The sequence below is a fragment of the Eucyclogobius newberryi genome, unplaced genomic scaffold, assembly GCF_026437365.1.
Source record: "Eucyclogobius newberryi isolate DKJ021-1_F unplaced genomic scaffold, fEucNew1.0.hap1 SCAF_17, whole genome shotgun sequence".
In the NCBI taxonomy this organism is placed as follows: domain Eukaryota; kingdom Metazoa; phylum Chordata; class Actinopteri; order Gobiiformes; family Gobiidae; genus Eucyclogobius; species Eucyclogobius newberryi.
The window spans coordinates 26677261-26701309 of NW_027315801.1; the positions used below are offsets into that span (position 1 = coordinate 26677261).

Here is a 24049-nt window from a genome sequence, read left to right on the forward strand (position 1 = left end):
TGTTTTATGGCGGTTGGCATCCGAGTGTTGCATTACCGCCAGACTTTATTCCTCAGACTTTTCGTAGTCCTCAGACTCTGTTGTTGTTGTTGTTGTTGTTTTATGGCGGTTGACATCCGAGTGTTGCCTCAGACTCTGTTGTTGTTGTTGTTGTTGTTGTTGTTTTATGGCGGTTGGCATCCAAGTGTTGCATTACCGCCAGACTTTATTCCTCAGACTTTGTCGTAGTCCTCAGACTCTGTCGTAGTCCGTAAAAGTACTCCTTCCATTGCTTTGGTGTTACAAAGCCCATGAGGTCATGATATGTCTTTGTGACTAGAATAGTTGTTGTTGTTTCAGAGACCAACCGGCTTTATTCCAGGGAGACTCTTCTTCATCTTCCTCTCCTTCTTTGACGTTCGGTGCTTCCACCGTACAGCTTTATTCTTTAGGCTTCATTCTATAGGCTTTAATATGTCCACTGATGTCGCTGCTTGGTAGCCGTGCGTCTACGAGACTGGGCGAGGACAGGAGACCACCCCCACCCCCATCTCGTCACTCTGATCACTCTGACTCCCCACAAGCAGACCCCCATCACTCCGACTCCCATTTAGCGCCTTTAGCCTGTTTTCTATATCTGCCCAATCAAGCTCCTTTGTTCCAAGGAATCTCCCTGCAGCTTTAGCAATGATCCTGATCCTTTCAGTTCTGCTTTGAGTCTGAGCAGCACAGTTTACAACATCCACCATAAAGAGTACAAAATCCTCTCTATCCACAACCAGGGTATTCTCATTAATTCTGGAACCTGCACACTTGGGACCTCCACTCTTGAAACCTTCACACTTCTTGGGAGCCACGCTGGCCTTTCTCATTTCGCCCTGGCTGGGAGCAGCGCTGGCTCCCCTCTCTGTATTTACTCTAAACTCGTTACTTGAAACTTTCTTGACTGCATCTGCATAGGATATACCTTGAGAGACCTTTATTTTCTGCACCTCAGCAGCTCTTTTGCTAAACCTGCATCCCCCGAAGGCAGAGCTATGTTCTTCCCCACAGTTACAGCACTTCAGTTTTGCACCCACGTCACACTTCCCATACTCGTGGTCTCCTGCACATTTACCACATCTTTGCTTCCCTCTACAGACCGCTGCAATATGCCCAAAGCGCTGGCACTTAAAGCAACGCAGGGGCGGCGGAACATATGGCCTGACGCTATAGCACATGTACCCAATGAACACCTTACTAGGCAGGCACCTCCCTTCAAGTGTTACCATTACCGACAAGCTGTCACATCTTACCCCAAACCGGGTCACCTTCAAACGCCTAGCGTCCACCACCGTAGCTCCAGTCAAATTCTCCTTAACTTCATCCACAGACGTCGCCGTAGGGACACCTACGATAACTCCTCTGACCGTGTTTCTTTCAGCATCAGACACAAGAATGTCCTTTCCACCCAGACGTTTAGTTCCAATCGCCTTCCGTTGCTGAGCCGCGTCCTTGCACACGACCAGCAGCGAGCCATCTCTAAGGACACTCGCACTCTTGATCACTCCCACAGCTACAGTTAGGCTCTTTGACAATGCCACTGAATTCCCCACTGTAGCTGTACGCCTCAGACTTTGGACTTTATTCTTTAGACTTTATTCTTCAGAAGCACAGGAGTTCAAAGCCCACAAGATCAAAGCACAAGAGGTATTCTTCTTCTTCCTCCTAGGCAGGCCTTCGCCCGCATGAGGATTGGCCATACTGGACTCAATTGGTCACTGAGTAGGATAGGCAAACATCCGACCGGTCTGTGTGGTCACTGTCGGGTGCCAGAGACTGTCGAGCATGTGCTGATTTGCTGTGAGGCTTATGATAGAGAAAGGGCCGGGTTGGCCTTGTGGTTTCGGAATAATGGGCGGGAGCTCAATCTGCGGAACGTTCTGGCGATCCAGTCACAGGGTTTGTGTCAGGCTGTGGTTGCTTACTTATGTGGCACAGGGCTGGGTAAACGTTTATAGAGGTGGGGGGTGTTGGAGACTGAGCCGAGGATGAGGAGCAAGAGGATGTTCTAACGCGCTTTGACTTCATGGGCCTAGAAACGACAGAGTGATGGAAGAAGGACTTCTAAAGGATAAAACGACAAAGACGTCCCATGACCTCATGGGCTTTGTAAAACAACAAAGACGTCCCATGACCTCATGGGCTTTGTACTTCCAAAGCAATGGAATAAGAATTTTTAAGGACTACGACAAAGTCTGAGGGGAGGAAGAATTTCTATAGGATACAATGACAAAGGCATCTCATGACCTCTTGGGCTTTGTCAAAGCACTGGAGGTCAAAGCACTGGAAGAACAACTTTTAGGACTACGACAAAGTCTGGGGAATAAAGTCTGGCGGTAATGCGACACTCGGCTGTCGACTGCCATAAAACAATAACAACAGCAACAACAGTCTAAGGAATAAAGTCTGGCGGTAATGCAACACTCGGATGCCAACCGCCATAAAACAACAACAACAACAACATTTTGCAACACTCAGATGCCAACCGCCATAAAACAACAACAACAACAACAACAACATTTACTCACATTGACAACAGCGTGATTGAGGTAATTTTGAATTGAGGTCATTCCTAACACTCACATATCCTTATATTGTAAAATCCCACCTAGGTTGTAACCTAGGTTGTATACAAATAACATGAGGCTTGTCCAGCAGGGTAGACAAACAAAATGCTTAAATTCTTGGCCATAAGCACGAAGACTTCACGCATTCCATTGCAACACGGCTGCCATTATGCTTTCAGCATGGATGTATTAAATTAACTGGCATCCCAAAATAGAGACTCACGTAAGGCTAAGTCTGCTTTCTGAACAGATCTTCACAATCGAAACACCAAAGTATAACGTAAACAACATGGGACATCTTGTCCACTGTTTTTGTAATTGGAATAAATCAACAATTGTTATCAGTAAAAGCAATATTTGATTTAAACATGCTTATTTCGTATAGGGGCACAGACCATATTTATGGAAATTAAAATTGAACTCTCATACCATCCTTTAAATGTTGTTTTTTGTCGCATAAGCAAAGTGTAAGTATTGATATAATTTAGAAACTCAATTACAATGCACACGCTTGTCGAACTATTTTAGCCTCTTCAAAAAGTTGAATTTGCGACGGTATTAACCTGCTGCTCCAGTTGGTGGCGCTAGTGCTCTGCCAAACGTCTGCGCTGCCTACAGTCTGGAGAAGGCGACACCGAAGAAGACGTTCATCACGACGCAGTGACGCACCGTGGCCACACGCTGAAACACAAAGGATTATATAATACTGACGATTTTACACTTGATTTTAGGTGTTTCTGCTTTGTCCGGGGAAGGCCGCTGCTCGTGTCTCTCGTGGGTTCATTTGCTCTCGAATCTAACTCGTACAAGTGTCGCCATATCTGAAGGTAAGACCACTGTTAGCTCAGCGCTAAGCGCGCTCTGGCGGAAGCGCCGTTAGCATTAGGCCTTTATGAGGTTTACGCTTTTACAACATTAATTGCTATTTACGGGTCATGAAGTCACCGCTTTGTCGGTTAACACTACAATGTTTGCGATTCCGTTGCATTTTTTTAGATTAATACCGTTTATAGTGAGCCCTGGGACGCTTTATCGAGCGGCAGTGAGCGACAACATGGCCAACTTCGCTCAATTGTTGCTAACTTTGCCACGCACCTCGGACGCATTTAGCCTTCGTTTTAAAATGGCCTCTTTTTATGTTTAAATGTTTTTATATGCAGTGTATTTTATGTTATTTTAGTTACAGTACACTGAACGGTTGCATAGGTACTTTCTTTGTTATAAAAACAACTATCTTAATGGGCAACTGCCATTTTATTCGGTATGTTTTAAACATGGTCACGTGATCAGGCGTAACAGGCCCGTTCACGTTCTGCACGAGGGGGTTTCACGAGATCATGAACGGGACCAGAGACCACATTATGGGGATAGGAACTACTCAAAATAGTTAAACGTCATTATTTTGTTGTCCCGATGTTAATTTGTCGGACATTTTTTCTGTAAAATGAGAACCCTTCATTTACTCACTCTGTTGTATTTTGTGTGATTCATGCATGTTTGAGTACTCTTCCATTGTCCTATAGTCGAGGCTCGATTCCCCAGAACAGTTTTGCAAGCCACTATCACTGAGCGCACTTCCGCCTCGTACTGATGCGTTCTCTTCTTTGCAGGATCAACATGGCTGACGATTTTGATGTGGAGGCAATGCTGGAGGCTCCGTACAGAAAGGTGGGTTTTGCCGTATTGCCAGGGTCTGTTTGAGAGTTTAGATCTTCTCCTTAAACATGTAAATGCTGTTGTGACAAAGTTAAATTGTCTTTTCTGTGGTGTGATTGAGTTTTGTTCAATGGCTATACAGAATAAATCAACATCTATCTCTCTTTGTAGACTTCCCTAATGATATCTCACCTCTACTCCCATGAATTCATCTTTGATACCACTGTGAACTGTGAAAAAAAGGAAGGTAGTTATTGTGCATATACTGATGTACTGTGGTTCACTTTAGGACAAAACAAACCTAGAACATGCAGGCCCTGAACGGTTGTGACCAGGTGAATACCAATGGTTTATAGGCCCATATCCAGCAAAGGAAGCAGTATTCAAATTTACAATGAGTTACTACATAAATTAAACTAAAATGGAATAGTAATCACCGAAACACAATTGCTCAACTTTTTATACCACTACAACTATTTTATACAAGGAAATTAATGAATAAATATGAAATGTTGTTCTCTTTGTAGGTAAAACATTGTGTGGTGTTTGAAATGGCTTTTAATCTCTCATGTAAACATCAATACTGCTTCTTTTCCTAGAAAGATGTACTGTAAATCAGCATCTTTTTTTTTATTTATTTTTTTCTATAACATTTTGTTTTGCATGCCATAATCATAATAGAACAACACAATCAACTATTAAAGATACTTTTTTGTAGGGAAAAAGTCATTAGTAACTCATGGATGAATTATTGGATTTATTTATTTTTTCATTTTTTAAATTTTTTTTTCTATGGGCATCACTATTACTAAGAAGTGTGAATCCCTGTTTGCTTCAGGGCAAGATGTGTGACAGAGGTGGCATCGAGCTCATACAGTCCAAGAACGAAAGTGGGTGAAGATCTCTGGACTGACTCCAACCACACAGGATCTCTTTTAGAGGCTGTGGCCGCGTGGCCTCGTGATTAGGCACTGTTAGATGCTTTGGTATGACCAAATAGTGGGAGAGAAGAAGAGGACCAATAATCATTACTGTCTGCACTCAGCTAATGTTGGAGAACGCCTTTCCCTTTGACCATAAAACTTAAACCCTGTAATACAAACTCAGTACTAGGGATTGGGAGCTATGGGGGTTGTGGATGAACACAGTCCAGGCATGACGCTAAGTGTTAAGTGTTATTATTAATTGAATATATTTTGCATTTTCTCTTGTCCCACCCCACCCCCTTTACCATCACGTCATGCAATGTTTCACCTACGTCACCTGATGTTCTTCTATCGACCTTAGGATGAGTACAAGTCCTCTCATACAAACGGACATGAAGACCATAGTAAGAAGTAAGTTCTGACCTGAGATTCTTGTCATTGTTTTTTTTTTAAAGGCGGTATGGACGACTTTTTGGCAATTTGAGAACGCGGGCGGAAGTTCGCATGCGCACTCCCCGTGCGGACTGATACAACACACACGTGCGTTTGTTTATTAGCGCAACGGATCGCATCGCTCGTCTCCCGTAGATTTCAGTCCAGTTCTGAGGCAGCTCGAACTGTCTTTCTCCGTCTTCATTTTGCCCCGTACACTGAGGGAACTATATTATAATAGATCCATGCGCTTAGGCACGCGGAAACGTGGGGACGAACAGGTGAGCGGTAGGTGCGTTTTATGATTGATACGTGGCAGGACAAATGATTTATATATGCTAAAAAAATTTGCTGAAAAAAAATCGTCCATTCCACTTTTTAAGATGCATTATGTAACTTTTTAATGTTGACTGGTCTGCCACCTACTTGTCTACATTGTTGCTACGACTGAAATGTTCCACAGTTGGCTAGATCTGTTTTTAAAGCTATTTTGAACAATTAAAGCACCTGCAATTTAAGAAATGCAAGATGTATAAGTTTAATGCCACATTATGGAATATTCCAGGATAGGCAATAACATCCATGGTGACCTTAAGGTGGTGAAAAGATAAGGAAAGTTACATATAGACTGTAAATATCGTTGGACATCACCCATAGCATTCTGTTTCAGTCAAATGAAACCTTTAGTGGCTAATCTGCAACCAGACCTTCTGCATGTGTATCATAGCAACCAAAGAGGCAATCAGGAGTGAGGTTGTTTGAAGTTACTTGCCCCAGTCCTGCCGCACTGCTGGTTTCCACGACGACTAAGCGGGGCTGGGCAGTATGGAGCTAAAGTAGGAGGGCGTTTAGCAACTGTTAATCAAACCTGTTGCTATCGTTAGCTAAAGCGGCACCTGATATAGTTATTATAGTTCATAACTTGATTTATGAACAAAATGGCTAAATAACAATCAGCTCATGTAGAGCTGTTTTAAGGCCATGACAGGCCTCTCAGGAGCAGTTGCAGAGAAAGGGGCTCAGTTTTGCCAATAGAAGTCCTACTTCCTATTTGGCCTGCAGCGGCTAGCACGTTAGCTCAGTCCACTGATTTTTACGGTCTATGATTTTCCCCCCACACTTCTAGCCATCTTAAACAGTCTTATCCCAACATCAATTAAACTATTGAAATCAAAATTTCTTTAACAAGCAAAATGCTCTAAAGAATTTCAAGAATTCTGACTTACTGTTATTAAATGTTTGGTCTAGGTTTGGTGCAAGACAAATTTCCCCCAGGGGACAAACTGAAGTTGCTATACTAAAATGTAATTATTTTAATTCGTATTCTGAATGTTTCAGGAAAAAGCGGAGTCGTAGCCGCAGTCCGGCTTCTCGTAAGAGGCGGAGCCGGAGTAGAGATCGGAAAAAGGGGAAGAAGAGGAGCCGTAGCCGTGAACGCAAACCTAGCCGCAGTAAAGAGCGCCACCGCAGCCGCTCCAAGAGCAAGGAGAGGTCCGGGAGATACAAAGGACGCAAAAGCCCCATGTGAGTCACTCATTAACTGAAACGTCAGTACAGATGTGTGCATGTATTAAACGGCTTATTTGGGCTTTCAAGCGGTTAATCAGAGCAAATATTCATAAAATGTCCACAGACTCTGGTAAGTTGCACAGGGAGGCTTCCTTGAAAACCAGTCCTGGTATCGCATGGTTATATTTGCACATACTTTACAATCTTACAATCTGTGGAGACGTGCAGATCACTCTGTCTGATGTTTACAAGCGAGGAGCGGAGGAGAGCAGTGTGGCTTTGAGTTGTAGAACAAATCACATGTCTAATTGAACACTGCACTCTGGGGGGGAAGACATTGCCTGAAAGAATCATTTCACCAATATCATTTGTTGTTTTTGTTTTAGACGCAAGCACTCAAAAAGCCGAAGTCCTGTCATCAAAAAAGAAAAGAGTCCCATAAGGTGATTGCAATTAATTTTAAAGTTGTCATTGTTCACCAAAAAAACAAAGTGAGACTATTTTTTTTTACTTGTTAAAGGCTTCCTATCGATAATCTGACTCCAGAGGAGAGAGATGCCCGCACAGTCTTCTGCATGCAACTGGCAGCACGAATCCGGGCTCGAGATCTGGAAGACTTCTTTTCAGCCGTTGGAAAAGTGAGTTTATGACATGAGATGAACTCATGAACTTTAGCATGGAACATGTTTTAATGTTTGTTTTTTTGTGTAGGTTCGAGATGTAAGGATAATCTCTGACAGAAATTCAAGACGGTCAAAGGGCATCGCCTACATAGAGTTTGTGGAGACGTCGTCTGTACCGCTCGCCATTGGACTGACTGGACAACGACTGTTGGGAGTCCCGATAATTGTCCAGGCTTCACAGGTAATGGTGTGTGATCTCAGGGGCTTTTTAACAAATGAGATCCATACCCAATATGCTGTATTTATATTGTGTCAATGCTCTCATTCAGGCGGAGAAGAATAGAGCTGCTGCAGCTGCTAATGCCCTGCAGAGGGGCAGCATGGGCCCCATGCGGCTGTATGTAGGCTCACTGCACTTCAACATTACTGAGGAAATGCTTCGGGGGATTTTTGAGCCTTTTGGAAGGGTGAGTTTTAGTGTCACTATACCTTTTTTTTTAAAGTGGCATGTTAGATGTGTTTTAAACGGTTTAAATTTTCTCTCAAAGATTGAGTCGATACAACTTATGATGGACAGTGAAACGGGAAGATCAAAAGGATATGGATTCATTTCTGTGAGTAACAGACCTACTGATGGCTCTTTAGTTTCCCTGGAAATATTTGCTTACTGTATTTCTGCTGCAAACAGTTTGCTGATGCTGAGTGTGCCAAAAAAGCCCTGGAGCAGCTGAATGGCTTTGAGCTAGCGGGACGTCCAATGAAGGTGGGCCACGTTACAGAGCGCTCGGATTATTCAATGGCTAGCTCGTTCCTGGACAACGATGAACTTGAAAGAACCGGCATTGACCTGGGCACCACAGGACGATTGCAGCTCATGGCTCGACTAGCTGAAGGTTTGTGTTTCAACTTCGGCAAATGCGTAGTCGATTTAGTGACTAATTTCTTTCCTCCATAACGCCTTTGTACAGGAACTGGCCTGAAGATCCCTCCTGCCGCTCAGCAAGCTCTACAGATGACTGGGAACGTACAGTTTGGGAACGTGCCAGCTACCGGTATGAGCCAGATCAACTGAATTTACTTTTGCACACTGAACATGGATATCATGGATATATTTTTTGTTTAGGCGGTCCACCAGCTCCTCAAGCCTTGAACCTCCCATCACAGCCAATAGCTACACATTGTCTTCAGCTGTCGAACCTTTTCAACCCACAAGCGTAAGAAGAAATGCACAAATCAAATAGTTTTTTCTGACTTAACCAACCCGTTCAAATTAATGTCTTGTCTCTTGCAGTGAAAACGATCCAAACTGGTCCACAGAGATACAAGATGACGTTATTGATGAGTGCAACAAACATGGTGGCGTTGTACACATTTATGTGGACAGAAACTCTCAAGTAAGTCATTAATGCAGCCTTATCGCAGAGTCTTAAAAATAATTCTAGTTCAAGTATTTGTGGTAGAATTGTGAAATTAGTCGGATTTAAATTATTACACCCATCAATAATTTAATCATAACTAAATCAACATTAACTAGAACAAAACCCCAGCCATCGCCAGGTTTTGGCCCATCTCTTGTCATGTTCAGTTGGGAGTGTTTTATTAAAGATGTTAAAATAATTTCTCTGTTCAGGGTAATGTCTATGTAAAATGCCCTTCGATTCCTGCTGCAATGGCCACTGTAAATGCCCTTCATGGACGATGGTTTGCAGGTTTGTAAAAACAACCGCATCTTGCCCAATTTACAATTTTCAAATGCAATAAATAGTTTTTCTCTTTAGGGAAAATGATCACTGCTGCATATGTACCTCTGCCAACCTACCACAACCTTTTTCCTGATTCAGTGACTGCAACAATGCTTCTGATGCCCTCCCGGCGATAGTTGGACGGATTATAAATGTGTATATACCTCGTTTTAATGACTGAGACACAAGTGGTTAAATAGTTGCCTGTGTGTAACAAGTATGCCTCAAGTTTATGTACTCAGCTTTGCATTCTGTGATTTTGTCTTAACCTGAAATTAATCTGCAGGTTATAAATTGTTTAAATGACTTGCTGTTCAGATTGTTAGGTTAGGCCTTAAATGCCAAAAATAAATTTGCTTTGTAAATTATAAACAGTTGGCTTTTTTTAGACTTGAGCACTTTACATCAATAATTGACCTTAATGACATGCATACAAATCTGATTTGCTTTTTAAACTTTATTTTAACACAACTTTGCGGAACAAAACTTTTTTTTCTACAATATTCCTATAAACAGTTTACTTTCTGTAGAGAACGAAGGCAACTTTAATAGGGTCTACTTCTTTGGAGATAGATCTTTTACGCGGTGAGCCTTTAGAACAGCAATTGCTTCGTCCACCTAAAAACAAAGGTTGTAAAGTTATAGAAAATGTTAAGGTTTTACAATCAAACCAAAAGGTACACAATAGGCTCTTTTAAGCAGCCAAAATGTCCACCTATATTGTCTGCAACAGCTGAGGGCGGAGTAACAGCCCAGAGTCAACCTGAACACTTCTCGAGCAGAGAACAGTCAGATCACGCAGCGTCACTGAATAAAACCAAGTAAAACTTTCTACACACATCACCAGAGCTCATGATTAAGCTTGATCTTTATCTAAAAAGGTGAAAATGAGATGTAGAACAGGCAGGGCCTGTGTCATTTGGACCGTCTGGTGATCTAAAAGTAGATCAGCTGTCGTTGCACCATCTCCTCACGTTTTGACTTTAGTCCAGGTGCTGCAGTTGCTTTTCACCGCCTTGATCTCACGATATTACAGGGGCAGTCAAATGCTCTGCTTAAACAAGCCTATTACCTTGGCATGAAGAGACTTGGGGGACTCGAGCATGTGCAGCAGCTCCGAGTTGTCTATTTCCAGTAACATCCCTGTGATTTTTCCTGCCAGGCTGGGCTGATAAGCCTGTATCAGCGGGTACAGTCGCTCACCTGGGCATAAAACGTACATCAGTATACACTCAAGTGGCTAAATTACATCTAGTACATGCATACTTACCCAGAAGCTGTTTTTGATCCATTAGAGGAGCTGATGCCAAAATGGTGGCATCTAGTGGCTCCTGACCAGACATGTGAAGCACTGGTTCCATCATCAACTTCCCCTGAAGCAGGACAAATGCATTCGAGTCAAAATCCACATGATTAAAGTGCCTTGTTCAATGTCACAACAGTATGCCCTTGTATGAGCGAGATTGTAAAGGTCAACGTTTGGGTCGGTTGACTTTGCGGTCGCCATGAGAACTTTTTACCTTTTGTTAATCAAAACACTGTTCTTACAGACTGGATAGGGTTCAATAATGATAACAATGAAATAGTTATGGCTCAAAGTTAAAAATCGATTAATTGCAACTAATCTGTTATCTAATTTATCAACAAATTCAGTAATCGAATAATCGTTGACTTGTCTACACATCAGAATGTTTAAAAACATGCTATGAGCTGAAAAAATTAAGTTATTACACAGAAAATGTGTACATTTAGTGCATCTAAACCAGGATTCTCAAACTACTTCATATCAGCTTAAAATTCAGTACGACAGTGTGACTAGCGTTCTAAAGAATCGCGAGACTAATCGATTTGCACAGGCTGACTCAGAATTAATATTTTTTTCACCCGTCCATGGTTATTCTTAATCTACAGTATGCATGATTGTTAAGGGGATTTATACCACTTGTGGGTTTCTCACTCCAGAAGAATACTTGTACTGGTTACTCCTGACCACACCAGAGTCCCCTCTCCCTCCAGTCTGGGTCCCAATGTTGTCTGAAATCAAATACAATGAAAGAACAGTTTTGTTTTCACTGATGTGAATTCAGGCACACACTTGTTTTCTGAGTTCCAGAGATGACATGTGGCACTTGGGTGGAAGCTTGTTTAACTGTAGCAATAGATCCACGCCGTGGACCAGTGTTAAACTGGGGCGAATACGGCCCTAAAACACAACAAAAACACACCATTTAGAATTGCCTTTTTACTTGGAAATATAACAATTCACCATGTTTAGGTGGTTGTCCAGCCCAACGAGGAACTGGTCTCATGTTATTCACAGGTCCATGGTTATAGTAGGGTCGAGAAGGGGGCTGAAAGATGTGATAAAAAAAACTAGTTAAATGTTTTGAGATGCCCCTAAAGATGACCACTATATTCATTGCCCCACCTGTGGTACAGTCATATAGTATCCTGCCTGCTGATAAGAGTCGATTAAGGGGCTGGGCATGGACCTCATGGACGCAATCCTCTGCATGTATTTATTAGTCAGGATGGCTTTCCTCTCCTCTCTGCGCTGAGCAAGAGCAACATACAGCGGTTTGGTGGCAATGATTCTCCCATTCATTTCAGTTACGGCTTTTGTCGCTTCTTCTGGTGATGAGAAACACACAAACCCAAAACCTTTGCTCTGGGAGCCATCTGTCATTACCTAGACAAAATAAAACATGTGATTACAATTGGTGCATTTCCTAAAATGTATCTTTATACAAAGGTGTCAGTACGAGAGTAGATGTGGCTCGGTTGGCGGGTTGCCCAATTTGTAGTGTTTTTTTTTTTTTTTTTTTTAAAGTGATTTACAGTACTGAGTGTGGTTTGAAATGAGAATTTAAATTTTTCAATTTGAGAAAACACTGACAAATGTATAGATATATTAACAAGAATCACACATTTTGCGACATTGGCAGAAATCTAAACTACACAGGCCGTTTTGTTTTTGTCAGAATAGGTGCATGGCAATGTAATAATTGTAAAATTTTACAGCAATTAATTGTACAGGACTACGTTTGGAGACCCCTGAAGAATATATGGTGAACACCCAGTCTCTTCAGTTTACACACTTTTGCACTGGTGATGGTACCATAAGGAGCAAACTCCTTCCTGAGTTTTTCATCGTCAATGCTGTCATCAAGATTCTTCACATACAGATTCACGCCCTAAAAAGGAGAAACAGGATCAATACAATATTCACAGTCACAAGGTGAACAAAGGGAAGTGGGAAGTAGAAGGGCAGAGCGTGGCACCTGGTAGCGCTGGATTCGATCTTGTTTGATCAGGTCAAACTTGCGCTTGAGTTCTCCCTGCCGCTCCAGTCTTTTTTGAGCACGACCCACATAAATGATTCTGCCATTGAGCTCCTTTCCATTCATCTCATCGACAGCCTAGAAGTCGCAAGACATTCAAAATGGGCACTAAAACATGTGCATAGGGACTGGACTAACCTTCTGAGCATCCTCATGATAGGAGTAGTTCACAAAACCAAATCCACGCGACACGCCCTTCTCATCTTTCATTACTCGCACACTCAGAGTCTTCCCTATCGACAAGACAATATGTAGATGTACTTAAAAAGGACATTCATTAGGTATGATGCACAATGCAATGAGTTGATTAATGTGTAAAATTACATTATATATTATTATATCACACTTTGGTGACAATTATAAAATGTTTTATTATAGTAAAAATGTTTAAGAAAAAGATTGTTTTTAATACATAAAGCAGATGACTTAATAGAACTTGCTTGTTATTACAGAGCCTATGCTTAAATTCCACCTGTGAGCTTCATTATAGTTTGGTGGAATGTTCTATCAGATTTACTTAAAAATGCATACACACATCTGCTTTGTCCAGGCACGCACTGCTTCTCTAGTGTGTGCCGTGCCTGGTGGCTCTGCCCATGCCACCCGCCCACACACAGGAAGTTTTACAGCATTGAGGAATAGAAAAGTCATGTAACCGCATAACATTAGCATGGATACATAATGCGCTCAGCAGCTAAGCCATTGATTTGTCCCAGTTTTACAGTAAAGAGGGGAATACATTGTAATTTCTTTAGAATAACCAGAACACAAAAGTGCACTCAGTTCCACAGATAGAAATCTCTCAGATTACATACTGACTCACAAGTGAGCCGTGAAAGGTGTGAATGAGCCATGAATGAACTGAGTGCATAAAAATGTACTTTATTACTTGCACTTTTTACAAGTTTATCCCCCGTCCTAACCCGGGTTTGTCCCCGTCTTTAATTTTGAAATCCTGCTCACCCTACGCTAAAGGATGTGTGTTAAACCTGACCTTTTTTAAATACCTTGTGGACCTTCAGTGGCCTTAAGTCCTTAAGTGAACTCACCAAACGCAGAAAAAGCCTCTTTCAGGTTCTCATCAGTGAAGTCGTCTCCGAAGTTTTTCACGTATACATTGGTGAACTTCACAGATTTTGTGCCATACTCCATCTCCCTTTCCTTGCGGGACTTAAAATGACCCACAAAACTACAAATCAAACCAATGTTAGTGTGAAAAAAGTATTTCTACTGCAATAAGTGAACAAAGGCACTGCAAATGTGGCCATGCGGAAAAAGGCAAGCACATGCAGTAAGCTGCTAGTTTGGCAACGCAAAGTTTTCTCATTGTTTTCAAATCGTGTCTGCATCAAATCGATCATTTGGTACTACATCTGCCTTGGAATTACTTTGACACGTCTTAAAAACAAACTCCACTCGCAGGGAAGAAAACGAGTCATATTTCCTTTACCTTTGTGCTTGTTGGTACTGCCTTGAAATTGAGATGTTTCAAATCAAACCCATACCAGACTAATTTCTGTAGAAATCAATGAGAAAGTTGGGACTAGTGTTAAAACACTGCCATGCAACACAAACACACAAACTATTGCCTGCAAAGGGTCTAAGCAGCAGACATATTTTTTTCTCACTCAAACAGAAGGACCACAAACCTAGCCATGGCGCCTGCCTTTTCTGACCTAACCATGGGAACCTGACCAGAGCCTGCCACAAACGGGGTCTTTGAGATGACAATGCCTGACTCCCGACTGAATGTCCCTTTACTAAGCAAAAAACACACGAATCATCATCTATAACAATCACCAAACTGTCACAGTACAGCGTAGAGATGGCTGAACTTTTACTCCTACAATTTAGGGAAGCAGCAAAAGCAGATCTAGAACTTACACTTTTCGATCATTTAGCAGCATCCCATTCATGGTCTCTATGGCTCGGTTTGCAGCTTCCTGAGTTTCAAAATGGACAAATCCATAGCCTTTGGATCCTTTCTCATCACAGACAACCTAGAAAAGCACAACATGCAAAAGCTGCTGGGAATTTGAAAAAATTACAAAGTATGTAAAGAATAACTTCACATGCATCCCACGAGACTATGAATTAGGTTCAGTAAAAGTGTTCCATGGCAAATTAATCAATGTACGTATGCACATGCGCACCACAGAATTCCAGTTATTGCTGCCATCAAGTACAGTCGTCTTAAAATGCTAAGTCAATTCACGTTAAGCAGCATGAGAACAGTTTTTTCTGCGGCCTCAAAAAAGGCAAATAGGTTATAGGATTAATGCAAAGTAAACCGTCAGAACTAGACTATAGATCATAATGGGTGAATAATTAAAGTAATAAATAAATCATATATTTTCTACAATGCCGTTTACTTGCCTTACAGGACAAAATATTCCCAAATGCAGAGAAGGTGTCGTAGAGTGCTTTGTTGTCAATGGATTCATCCATGTTTTTGATGAAAATGTTTCCCACTCCAGACTTCCTCAGCCCCGGGTCCCGCTGGGACCACATAATTCGTATTGGTCGACCCTTAAGAACATCGTAGTTCATTGTATCCAGAGCACATTCAGCTAGAAACATAATACACAAGTTAAAGGAATAAATCAAATATAAAAATCTAGATTCTTGCATTTATTTAAGACCATGAATGTTTTTCCCCCTTAAATTTACCTAGATGGAAGATTGTCTATTGGGCATAGGGGGAACTAGTAACAAAAATTGGATTATTATTATCCAATAATAATGATATTAGACAATATAAAATAGGAATGTGTTAAAACCCATCTTTAAACTGGAATTCTGAAAAAACCACAGGCGACCAGAGCATACGACCAAAGGCACACAAACGCACGCAGGTCTAAGGACAGAGGACTCTGGGACATCGTCCCTCGCCATCACAGACATTGTTTGATTAATTTTTCACTGTCGCCCTCAGAGGCAACTGTTGTTGTGAATTTGGGCGTTACAAAAATAAATTGAATTGAATTGAGGTCGTGTGAATGAGCTCCGCCCTCAGAGGAATCTCCCATCCAAACTGTCTGACATTAACATGAAAGCAACATGGGTTAACTGGGACTTGAACTCACAACCTTCTTGTGACACGTGAATGCTAGTCACTTAGATGCTTACTTATACATCATTCCTTTAACCCTGCTTAGGGGCCCATTTTTTCCAAAAATACCTGAAAAAAAATACCCCCATTTAAAACAAGCTGTTCCTGAACCCTCTGGAGCACAAATAATTGTCTGGAGTCTTTGTGAAGCAGAGACTATCTCTCCATTTATATAGAATCAAGGTCTGCAGAGAGGAATTTAGATTTTAAATCCCGTCTGGATTTTCTTTTTTAAATATATGAATGAGTAAAACTGGTTTCTAGAGGGATTGGCTAAAATTAGCATCTGTTGGGTTTTGACAATTCACTTTTATAAGCAGAAGATAAAGTCACTAAAATTAGTTTTAGGGACTTGTAATAAAGCAAAAATGTCCATGTAGAATCGGTATAAAAGTCCTATTCATTTAAACATTTTATTTTAGGGTAATTTTTTTTATTTATGCAGGGTTCAGAATAAGCGGTATCGCATCGCAAAATGCGACGCAATTTCTCTCAAATACGATGCATTAGTCAGAAAAAAGTGTTTGTATCGCAGCTTTTGCAATACAAAAATGTGTGTTCAATAGTATAACCAAAGCACCTAAAAGTACTGATCAATCGATCATCAAAAACAGCATGACACAATGTAGGTTGCTGTGTTGACATGACGAGTCCCGCTGCAGTCTCAGATCGCGAGTCTGAAAACGGGAGGAGCCACAGTGCGGTAAAGTTAGCGTCATATTCACAGACTTCCGAGGTCAATAGCTCCTAAACGCAAAAGTCTTGCAGATCATTCACATGCCAAAATACTCATATTTACACTGCCAAGTGACAACAACCTCGTTTTTAAAAATCAGATGCGTATTTTGGGCGCAGCGAATCACACTGCTCCGAATGTGGAGCCGGAGCCGAGACGGGTACTTAGGGACCGTCATCAATTAGCAAAACAAAAAATGGAAACGTTTTATAGCTGGAATAAATAGAGCGGTACAATTTGAATAACACAATAAATACACCATGATGGACACCACAGCAACCTTTATTTTTGCATCAGAAGCTTAATACATATTTTTTGGGAGTGTAAAGACAATTAATATGTAAATGAGACTCCGGCAAATAGTCATCTGATTGATGATGATATGGAAGAAAGTTGTAAAGTTTTGTTTTATTTTGAATTTTTTTTTTTTTAAAAGTGTCTAAAAGTTAATTAATTTTTTATTTTTTTTTAAATAGAATGTTTACAAATACATTTGAAATAAATAATCTTGTTACATCAATGGAAAATATCGATTGGTAGTCACTTTCGCGTTTTGCTATGCAATTATCAAATTGCAATACAAATTTGAAAAAATTCACGGATTGTTTAGCAGCACTGCTATACAAGTGAAAATCCTTAATCTGAGCCCTGTTTTATTATTATTATTATTATTATCTTTTATTTATATAGCGCTTTTCAGTGACCCAAAGACGCTGAACATAATAAAAAAGGGGGGGGTATTTACAGACAGGGGGGGACAACACGTACAATACACATTAATATACAGATAAAATGAACAAGACAGAAGAAGTAGAGAGAAAAAGATGGGGATGTAACAGGGGGTAGAAGAGGCTAGGGGCTAGGTTATGGTACAAATATTACCAGAAGGATTGTTTCTACTGGAAATAGGTGGGTTACAGTTTTATTTTTTAGTTATTAAGCACCTTGAGAGGTCCCTTTTATAAGATGGACAAAATGGAATCAAGTAAAAGTCCAACGTCCCATTGCGTGAGGTTTAAATGCACAGCATAATATGCCTCTTAACTGACTGTATAGCTTTTTACTGCACCATAATCATGCAGCTCTTACCATCTGCTGGCTGCTGGAAGTTGATATAGGCGTATCCCAGAGATCGGCGCGTTATGATGTCCCTGCAGACCCTGATGGACGTGATGGGTCCTGCAGGAGAGAACTTCTGATACAACATGGCCTCAGTCACGTCCGGGTGCAGGTCCCCCACGTAAAGAGAAGCCAGTGGATAGGTTGGTCCAGTGCTGTTCATCCTGGGATCTCCTCCAAAGCTTTATTGGATCACTAATGGAAAGAAGAAAAAAGGAGTTTCAGTCATGTTTGCCACTTAACTACGCCTCTTTAGTTCTGACCATAAAATTATTTATTTGTAGCGCTTTGTGTCTTATAGTCATTTGCAACTTTCCAGTGTTGGCTAGCTTTTGTAAAACATGTTTTGTATAGTTTCCGATTATTTCAATATTTGATTTATATATAAATAATAAATAAATACACCAAACCGTAAAAAGTATAGTGCAAATTAATGTTACCACCGTCGATGTAAAACTGACCACTCACGATCCTACACCGATTACCAACGCCAAAAACATTAGCGAACATGACTTTTCCCCCGAGGGTATTAACTAGGTTCGGTGATTAAATCGGATAATTGCAACCCAGATGTGTAACTTGTGTACTCATAGCTAAATTAAAAAATACAACCAACTGTATTTTTTGATTACTTTATCCTAACTAAGACAAAAGTTTTAGCCACGGGAAGAAGGGTGTGGCTAATGTTAGTTAGCTTAAGGTTATGCTAGGACCTACAACATGCTACCAAAAACTCACATATGCTGGTGTTTTTAAGATTGACGTTTTGGGAGGTTAATAAGAGATGAAGTTAGAACTTAAGTTACTTACACAACAGGGGGATCGATTTATATGTCTCAGACTTGTGAAGGTTGCAAAGGGCGTTCACGCTTTCCACAGGTGGCGGAAGGATGGTTTCATTCAATTAGGGCCGTGGAACACCTGCCGTACTCCGATAAAGAGTGTGGATGAAGGTCAAAGTTAACCGTGTCAGTCCGCATTGAAATATAGTTCAGCTGTTCCAAGCATGGATCCTGTTGACTGGGGGATCTGCGGGCCCCTGCTACTGTCATGAAGTGCGAAATACATTAACTACAGTTTAGATTTATTAATCAGCTTTTCCAATCATTTACTACATCAACAGCTCCATGTTTTTCATGTTTAACATTTTAATGCTATCAAACTGTAAGAACAATTGCAATGTCAAATTTACATCCAGCAAAACATTTGAAATTTGTTCCATTAGCAAGCAAGACTTTTTTTTATACCAATATCATTATAAATTGATTTGCTGGAGTACAATTATTTCCATGTGTACATTTGCTTCAATTAACAAACCTTAATTTCACAATGTGTTCATTTTATTTCACTTGTAATAAGATGATGTGCCTTATTACAACTGATGGGGAAACAAAAAAGATTTAATTTGTTTATTATCTTAAACGAAACTTTATTTCACTGAATGGTCTTTGACACTTTCCTATTTCTTACATGTATAGTGAAACTAGAATGGATTTAAGATACATAACACAAAGCTAGAATTACACCAACCATTGTTTTATCTCCATTTCGTCACTGCTTTTAAGAGCTATTCTAAAGTTTCACACACCACTTTTGTGCACTGGGTAATAATAGACTGTTACAGAAGCAAATTATTATTTTTTTAAGCCATAAGACTTATCAGTAAAAACAAAGCAAGTAGATACCTGATATACAGACAGGCTTTGTCCCACATTCACTAACTGCATTTTCATCAAGCATAATAACAAACTTACATGGATTCATTTTTTTTTTTCTTTTTTCAAACATAAGATTAATTCAATTCGTTGGAACATTGTCATAATGGACAGACTGCCAGCTAAAATGTGGAATGGTGTCTTCAACTACTATATGTGGAATGTAGTGGTGATGCTATGGTATTGTGACACTGATCATTTTCCCAAATATCCAAATTACCCTGATATTTTAATGTCCTTATCCACACTATATATCAAAATGAAATTGGTTTAGACAAAAGATTTCTCCATTTCGGTTTGTATTTATGATTTATGATTCGCTGGCACTAACCAAAAGCCAACACAGGAAAATGAATAATTAGATAAATTAACCGCATTGAGGAGGAATATTTTGCAAGCAGTGTTGGTACAGTGCGTGTTAAGACAATTTCAAATATCAATATCATAAGATTACTTTAGTTGTACATACAGATGATAGTCAAACTTGCAAAATACTGAGAACCACATTTATGCACATACATTTTTTTTTTATATTTGTGTTCAAGCAGCACCCAAACAGCGAGTAAAACTACAAGAGACAAACCATACTTAATAAAATAATAAAAATGAGCTTTGCCTATTCCTAAGAAGGTGGAATGTATTATGTCTAAAACAAATCTAAAATAACCATTTATTGGGTCCCTTAAAACGTTTTAACGGTGAAAACTGTGAACATGATCAAGGAGGACTACACCAAGATGTCAGTGTCACAATACAGCCTGCCTCCTTTCTGTATGAGCTCACAGCAGAATTGCAGTCAGCTGAATACAGGATTTTGCCATTTTTCAAATAGTTTTTAGTGAAATTGAACATTAACCCTCACAGTGTTGTCTTTGAAAATGAACTGCCAGCTTGATTACCCTACATAATAAAAATTCTAAATAGCATGAGGAATCACAAATAAAAGTAACAAAAAAGGAATTAAAAATGCACAAGAAATTATAGCAGGGATAAAAGGAAAGGAACCATTAAAATTCACAACAAACCCCGACCAGTTATTCTAGGACTCACACTCACATGCTCTCCTGCTGCACATACCAGCATACATACAGTACATACAAAGCCAAAATAAAAACATATTCAGCAACATGGACTCAGTACTCAATACAACATATTTCCACAAAGTGACTGAGTCTGCTAAGAACTGAAAAAAAAATTACCCTGTCACCTCACAATAAAGTTGAGAGGGGTCAAACTAGTTGATCAGGAGCAATTCAGGCTGCTTGTCATACAGAAGTGGGAGGGGCTGATGGAGTGGAGGGGATGTATATAAGCTGTCTGTGTTTAAGATAAAGAGTGTAGGTGGATTAACAGTGCAATTTCCTTTAGTTTTCCCCATCTCCTGTCTCCTGCTCGTCTGCCTGGTTTTCTGATGTCCACAGCTGCAGAAAAGGAAAGAATCAAATAAATTTAAGTACTTAAATTTGTTTTTTTTTGGGTGAACAATAAGTACTGTGCTGTTAACTCACAGTCAGGTTATCCCTTAGTAGTTGCATGATCAGGGTGCTGTCTTTGTAGGAATCCTCATTCAAAGTGTCAAGCTCAGCAATGGCTTCATCAAAGGCCTGAAAAGCAACAAAATATGTTTTATGGTTTTGTTTGACCACATCAGTCAAAGATATTGTTAAAATTCTGATTTAATACCGTCTTAGCCAGGCTGCAGGCCTTTTCTGGGCTGCTGAGGATTTCATAATAGAAGACGGAAAAGTTGAGGGCCAAGCCAAGCCTGATGGGGTGTGTTGGCTGCATCTCTGCCTTGCTGATGTCAAAGGCTTGCTGGTATGCTTCTTGAGAATGCCCAACGGTTTCTACACAAAAAAGATGTGATTAAACAAAATTACAGTGATCCCTCGCTATATCGCGGTTCACTTTTCGCGGTCTCGCTGCTTCGCGGATTTTCACCATGCATTGTGTTCTGCATTCTGATTGGCTAAACTGTCTCTCCGCGTCTTCTCTACCTGTGTGTCAATAACGTTATGGATTAATATGTACACGTACGTAAAACCGCTTGCCAAATTGAAGTTTGCGAGGCCGGTGAGAGCGCGCGGGTGTGCTGCGGGACACGCCGGTATGAGCGGCGCCGCGTGTGAGAGGCCGGTGAGAGCGGTGCGCGTGAGCTTCAATGTTTTATGGAGTATTTCATTGTATAATAACTGTAAAAAATTAAAGGTTTCTACTTCGCGGATTTCGACTCCCACAGGTTCTTCTTGGAACGTAACCCCCGCGATAAACGAAGGATCACTGTACACAGTCCTACCAAAATGGAATACACATTTCCTAAGTTTACTGAACAAATAATTAGAATTTACCCTTCTTGTCGTCTCCAGATGCAACCTCAGACAGGTATCTATAATAGTCTCCTTTCATTTTCAGGTAGAAGACCTTGCTTTCAGGTGCAGTCGCGTTTTTAATAAGGTATACATCCAGTAGGCTCTGAAAAACAGTTATGTTTCTGGATTAACAATCTGGTCTAAATCAGTGGTTCTCAAAGTGGGGTCCAGGTCCCCTGGAGGTCAGGGGGTCATTTGTTTGGAGTCCCCTCAAAATATTAATAACATTGATAATTACTTGGACGCTACAATTTCGATAACAATTAAAAGCAACTACAGTAATGGGATTCTGAGAAATTAACATTTCATCCAAATTTGCTTATAAACATGGTTTGAACTTCTGAATTTATGTTGTGGAGAACAATAGGGGCCCTTGGGATAATTGCATAATGATAAGGAATCCCTGGCTTTGAAATGTTTAATAACCCCTGGTCTAAATGACAAACAGAACAATTTAGTACTTGAATAACATACAAGCACATCGTTGCAAATTTCCTTCAGCTCCAGTTCGATCTTTTCCCGGTATTCCTTGGCCATCTGCTGCTTTTTATCATTCCCCTCAGTCTTCTGCTCGATGCTGGAGATGACACGCCAGGAGGAGCGGCGCGCTCCCACCACATTCTTGTAGGCGACGGAGAGCAGGTTGCGCTCCTCGTTGGAAAGCTCCAAAGGCGCACTTTGCTCGGTCACAGACTTCATGGCCGCAGCCATGTCATCGTAGCGCTCAGCCTGCTCAGCGAGCTTGGCCTTCTGTACCAGGTCGTTCTTGTCCATCTTCTGGACTAATCGACAACATACAAACATAAAGGCGTTACAATTAATTACACACATCTTTATAATGTCAAATTAGTTCTAGTTCTAACTTGAGTTTATTCAACATTATCTATGTGCACATTTTACGTGTGTTTTGTATGCATGTCAAGTATGATAACGATATATACATTCAGAAGCATAATAATACTAGACGAGATACAGCGATGTTTAACTGGAGCTGGGCCTTAGGCAACTGGGTCATCCACACAAACTGTGCTAATGTTAGCCGCATTTACGCTAACCTATTTCCAGTCACAAGTGTATGCTCACACGACCAGCAGTTTGATCAAAGAAAATGTGCACACGCGACAGTTTATTCGAATAGCGTTAGGACAGTTTTCCATTATCCTTTGACCGCGTTAAATCCTAAGAAAAGGAGCGGATGTCTTCAGGGTTAAGCTAGCCTGGCTTTAATGCCCACCCTTCAATAGCTGGCAGCCCTGTCGCAGATAATGCCGCTGGCGACAGCCATCGGACGCCCTTTCGTTTCGTTACAGCGTTATAATCTACACTACTTTGACAGCATACACTGGGCATAATATTTATTGTGGATGTGTCGTGTTCGTGAATTCAAGGTGTGCATTAAGAGTTAGCTGCCGTCCATCTACCCAAGATAACGGTAACGCTGGTTAGCAGGGCCATGAACAGATAATGGCCGACATTTATGAAAACATGGCTGTAATTTAAAGGACATAAAAGAGTTATTTGGTGTGATAAACACCCACTATTCGGAACACAAGGTCGTGTATGAACATTTGGTGCGTTTTGTCCATCTAACCACACGGCTGGCCTGCACTACAGCGCTGTCAGAACAAAGTGTCATGAATCTAAGCGCTACAAGCAGCCGAGGCGAACGCATCTAGCTTCGACCAGCGGCCCGTGCGCTCTACTCGGTTATGTGCTTTCAGCATCGAGCTTAAGATTGTACTCAGCTATGTTATCACATCAGATGACTAACCTTATCCATAATACAATGACATATACGATATTCAAATAAGATCACTTACGGTATGGATGCTTTTAATTCTGCTTTTAGTCTCTCCGGGCGATTCAGTGTCGTCTCGATCAGCCTATCGTTCAGGGCAGAACCACTTCCGCTACCCAGGCTTCGATTTCCCTGTTATAAACCACGCATCTGCCTTACGTAATGCTGCACAACGCATTTATTCACGCTGTGTTACACCAAGACCAGGATACATTTGATAAATATGCTTATTTTTCGATACGCCTGTTCCTACCTTTAGCCTTTATCCGACAGATTTGGCACTTATATCTAAGTGGATTTTGATATGTAGGTGTCTTTATTCAGTAAATATACAGAGTTATAGAATCAGCAAAATGACATTGTATTGTATTGTACTGTATGTG

At 40.7% G+C, this 24049-nt stretch overlaps 3 protein-coding genes across 5 annotated transcripts; 1 reads left to right on the forward strand and 2 right to left on the reverse strand.

Annotated features, from left to right (window-relative positions):
• Positions 1-3210: 3210 nt before the first annotated feature.
• LOC140363251 (RNA-binding protein 39-like) lies at positions 3211-9848 on the forward strand. Of its 2 annotated transcripts, none has more exons than XM_072449713.1 (15): positions 3211-3415; positions 4199-4256; positions 5532-5581; positions 6941-7126; positions 7498-7554; positions 7632-7749; positions 7823-7981; positions 8064-8201; positions 8283-8348; positions 8423-8627; positions 8703-8786; positions 8858-8948; positions 9026-9128; positions 9365-9443; positions 9513-9848. In XM_072449713.1, exons 2-15 carry the CDS (start codon positions 4206-4208, stop codon positions 9611-9613), a joined length of 1488 nt encoding a protein of 495 aa, XP_072305814.1. In that variant the 5' UTR covers positions 3211-3415; positions 4199-4205; the 3' UTR covers positions 9614-9848. The 2 variants fall into 2 exon arrangements, with proteins under 2 accessions (XP_072305814.1, XP_072305815.1); XM_072449714.1 differs by having other exon boundaries at positions 7823-7975.
• A 166-nt stretch (positions 9849-10014) lies between these two features.
• On the reverse strand, positions 10015-18785 carry LOC140363250 (embryonic polyadenylate-binding protein B-like). The gene is made up of 16 exons (XM_072449712.1): positions 18595-18785; positions 17755-17979; positions 15194-15387; positions 14702-14817; positions 14467-14577; positions 13867-14006; positions 12956-13050; positions 12758-12895; positions 12575-12670; positions 11905-12165; positions 11743-11827; positions 11572-11679; positions 11416-11510; positions 10747-10849; positions 10549-10679; positions 10015-10094 (listed from the first exon to the last, which is right to left on the reverse strand). Exons 2-16 carry the CDS (start codon positions 17945-17947, stop codon positions 10032-10034), a joined length of 1929 nt encoding a protein of 642 aa, XP_072305813.1. The 5' UTR covers positions 17948-17979; positions 18595-18785; the 3' UTR covers positions 10015-10031.
• Positions 18786-19179: 394 nt separating this feature from the next.
• Positions 19180-23849, reverse strand: LOC140363252 (14-3-3 protein beta/alpha-1-like). Of its 2 annotated transcripts, none has more exons than XM_072449716.1 (6): positions 23689-23849; positions 22343-22645; positions 21848-21971; positions 21183-21346; positions 21008-21103; positions 19180-20920 (listed from the first exon to the last, which is right to left on the reverse strand). In XM_072449716.1, the coding sequence occupies exons 2-6, from the start codon at positions 22640-22642 to the stop codon at positions 20864-20866; spliced, it is 741 nt and encodes a 246-aa protein (XP_072305817.1). In that variant the 5' UTR covers positions 22643-22645; positions 23689-23849; the 3' UTR covers positions 19180-20863. The 2 variants fall into 2 exon arrangements, with proteins under 2 accessions (XP_072305817.1, XP_072305816.1); XM_072449715.1 differs by having other exon boundaries at positions 22343-22650; positions 23689-23844.
• Between the last annotated feature and the right edge of the window lie 200 nt (positions 23850-24049).

Bases quoted from the DNA above. Each gene is read 5' to 3' on its own strand.
- LOC140363251 (XM_072449713.1), top strand. From the start codon at position 4,206: ATGGCTGACGATTTTGATGTGGAGGCAATGCTGGAGGCTCCGTACAGA. The intron at 4,257-5,531 runs GTGGGTTTTGCC...TATCGACCTTAG, and splicing joins TGGAGGCTCCGTACAGAAAG to GATGAGTACAAGTCCTCTCA. The intron at 7,555-7,631 runs GTGATTGCAATT...TACTTGTTAAAG, and splicing joins AAAGAAAAGAGTCCCATAAG to GCTTCCTATCGATAATCTGA.
- LOC140363250 (XM_072449712.1), bottom strand. From the start codon at position 17,947: ATGAACAGCACTGGACCAACCTATCCACTGGCTTCTCTTTACGTGGGG. The intron at 10,850-11,415 runs GTATAAATCCCC...GTCCTGCTTCAG, and splicing joins GAGTGAGAAACCCACAAGTG to GGGAAGTTGATGATGGAACC. The intron at 10,680-10,746 runs GTAAGTATGCAT...TTTTATGCCCAG, and splicing joins GGATCAAAAACAGCTTCTGG to GTGAGCGACTGTACCCGCTG.
- LOC140363252 (XM_072449716.1), bottom strand. From the start codon at position 22,642: ATGGACAAGAACGACCTGGTACAGAAGGCCAAGCTCGCTGAGCAGGCT. The intron at 21,972-22,342 runs GTATGTTATTCA...ACTGTTTTTCAG, and splicing joins AAATTTGCAACGATGTGCTT to AGCCTACTGGATGTATACCT. The intron at 20,921-21,007 runs GTGAGTTAACAG...CCTTTTCTGCAG, and splicing joins TACTAAGGGATAACCTGACT to CTGTGGACATCAGAAAACCA.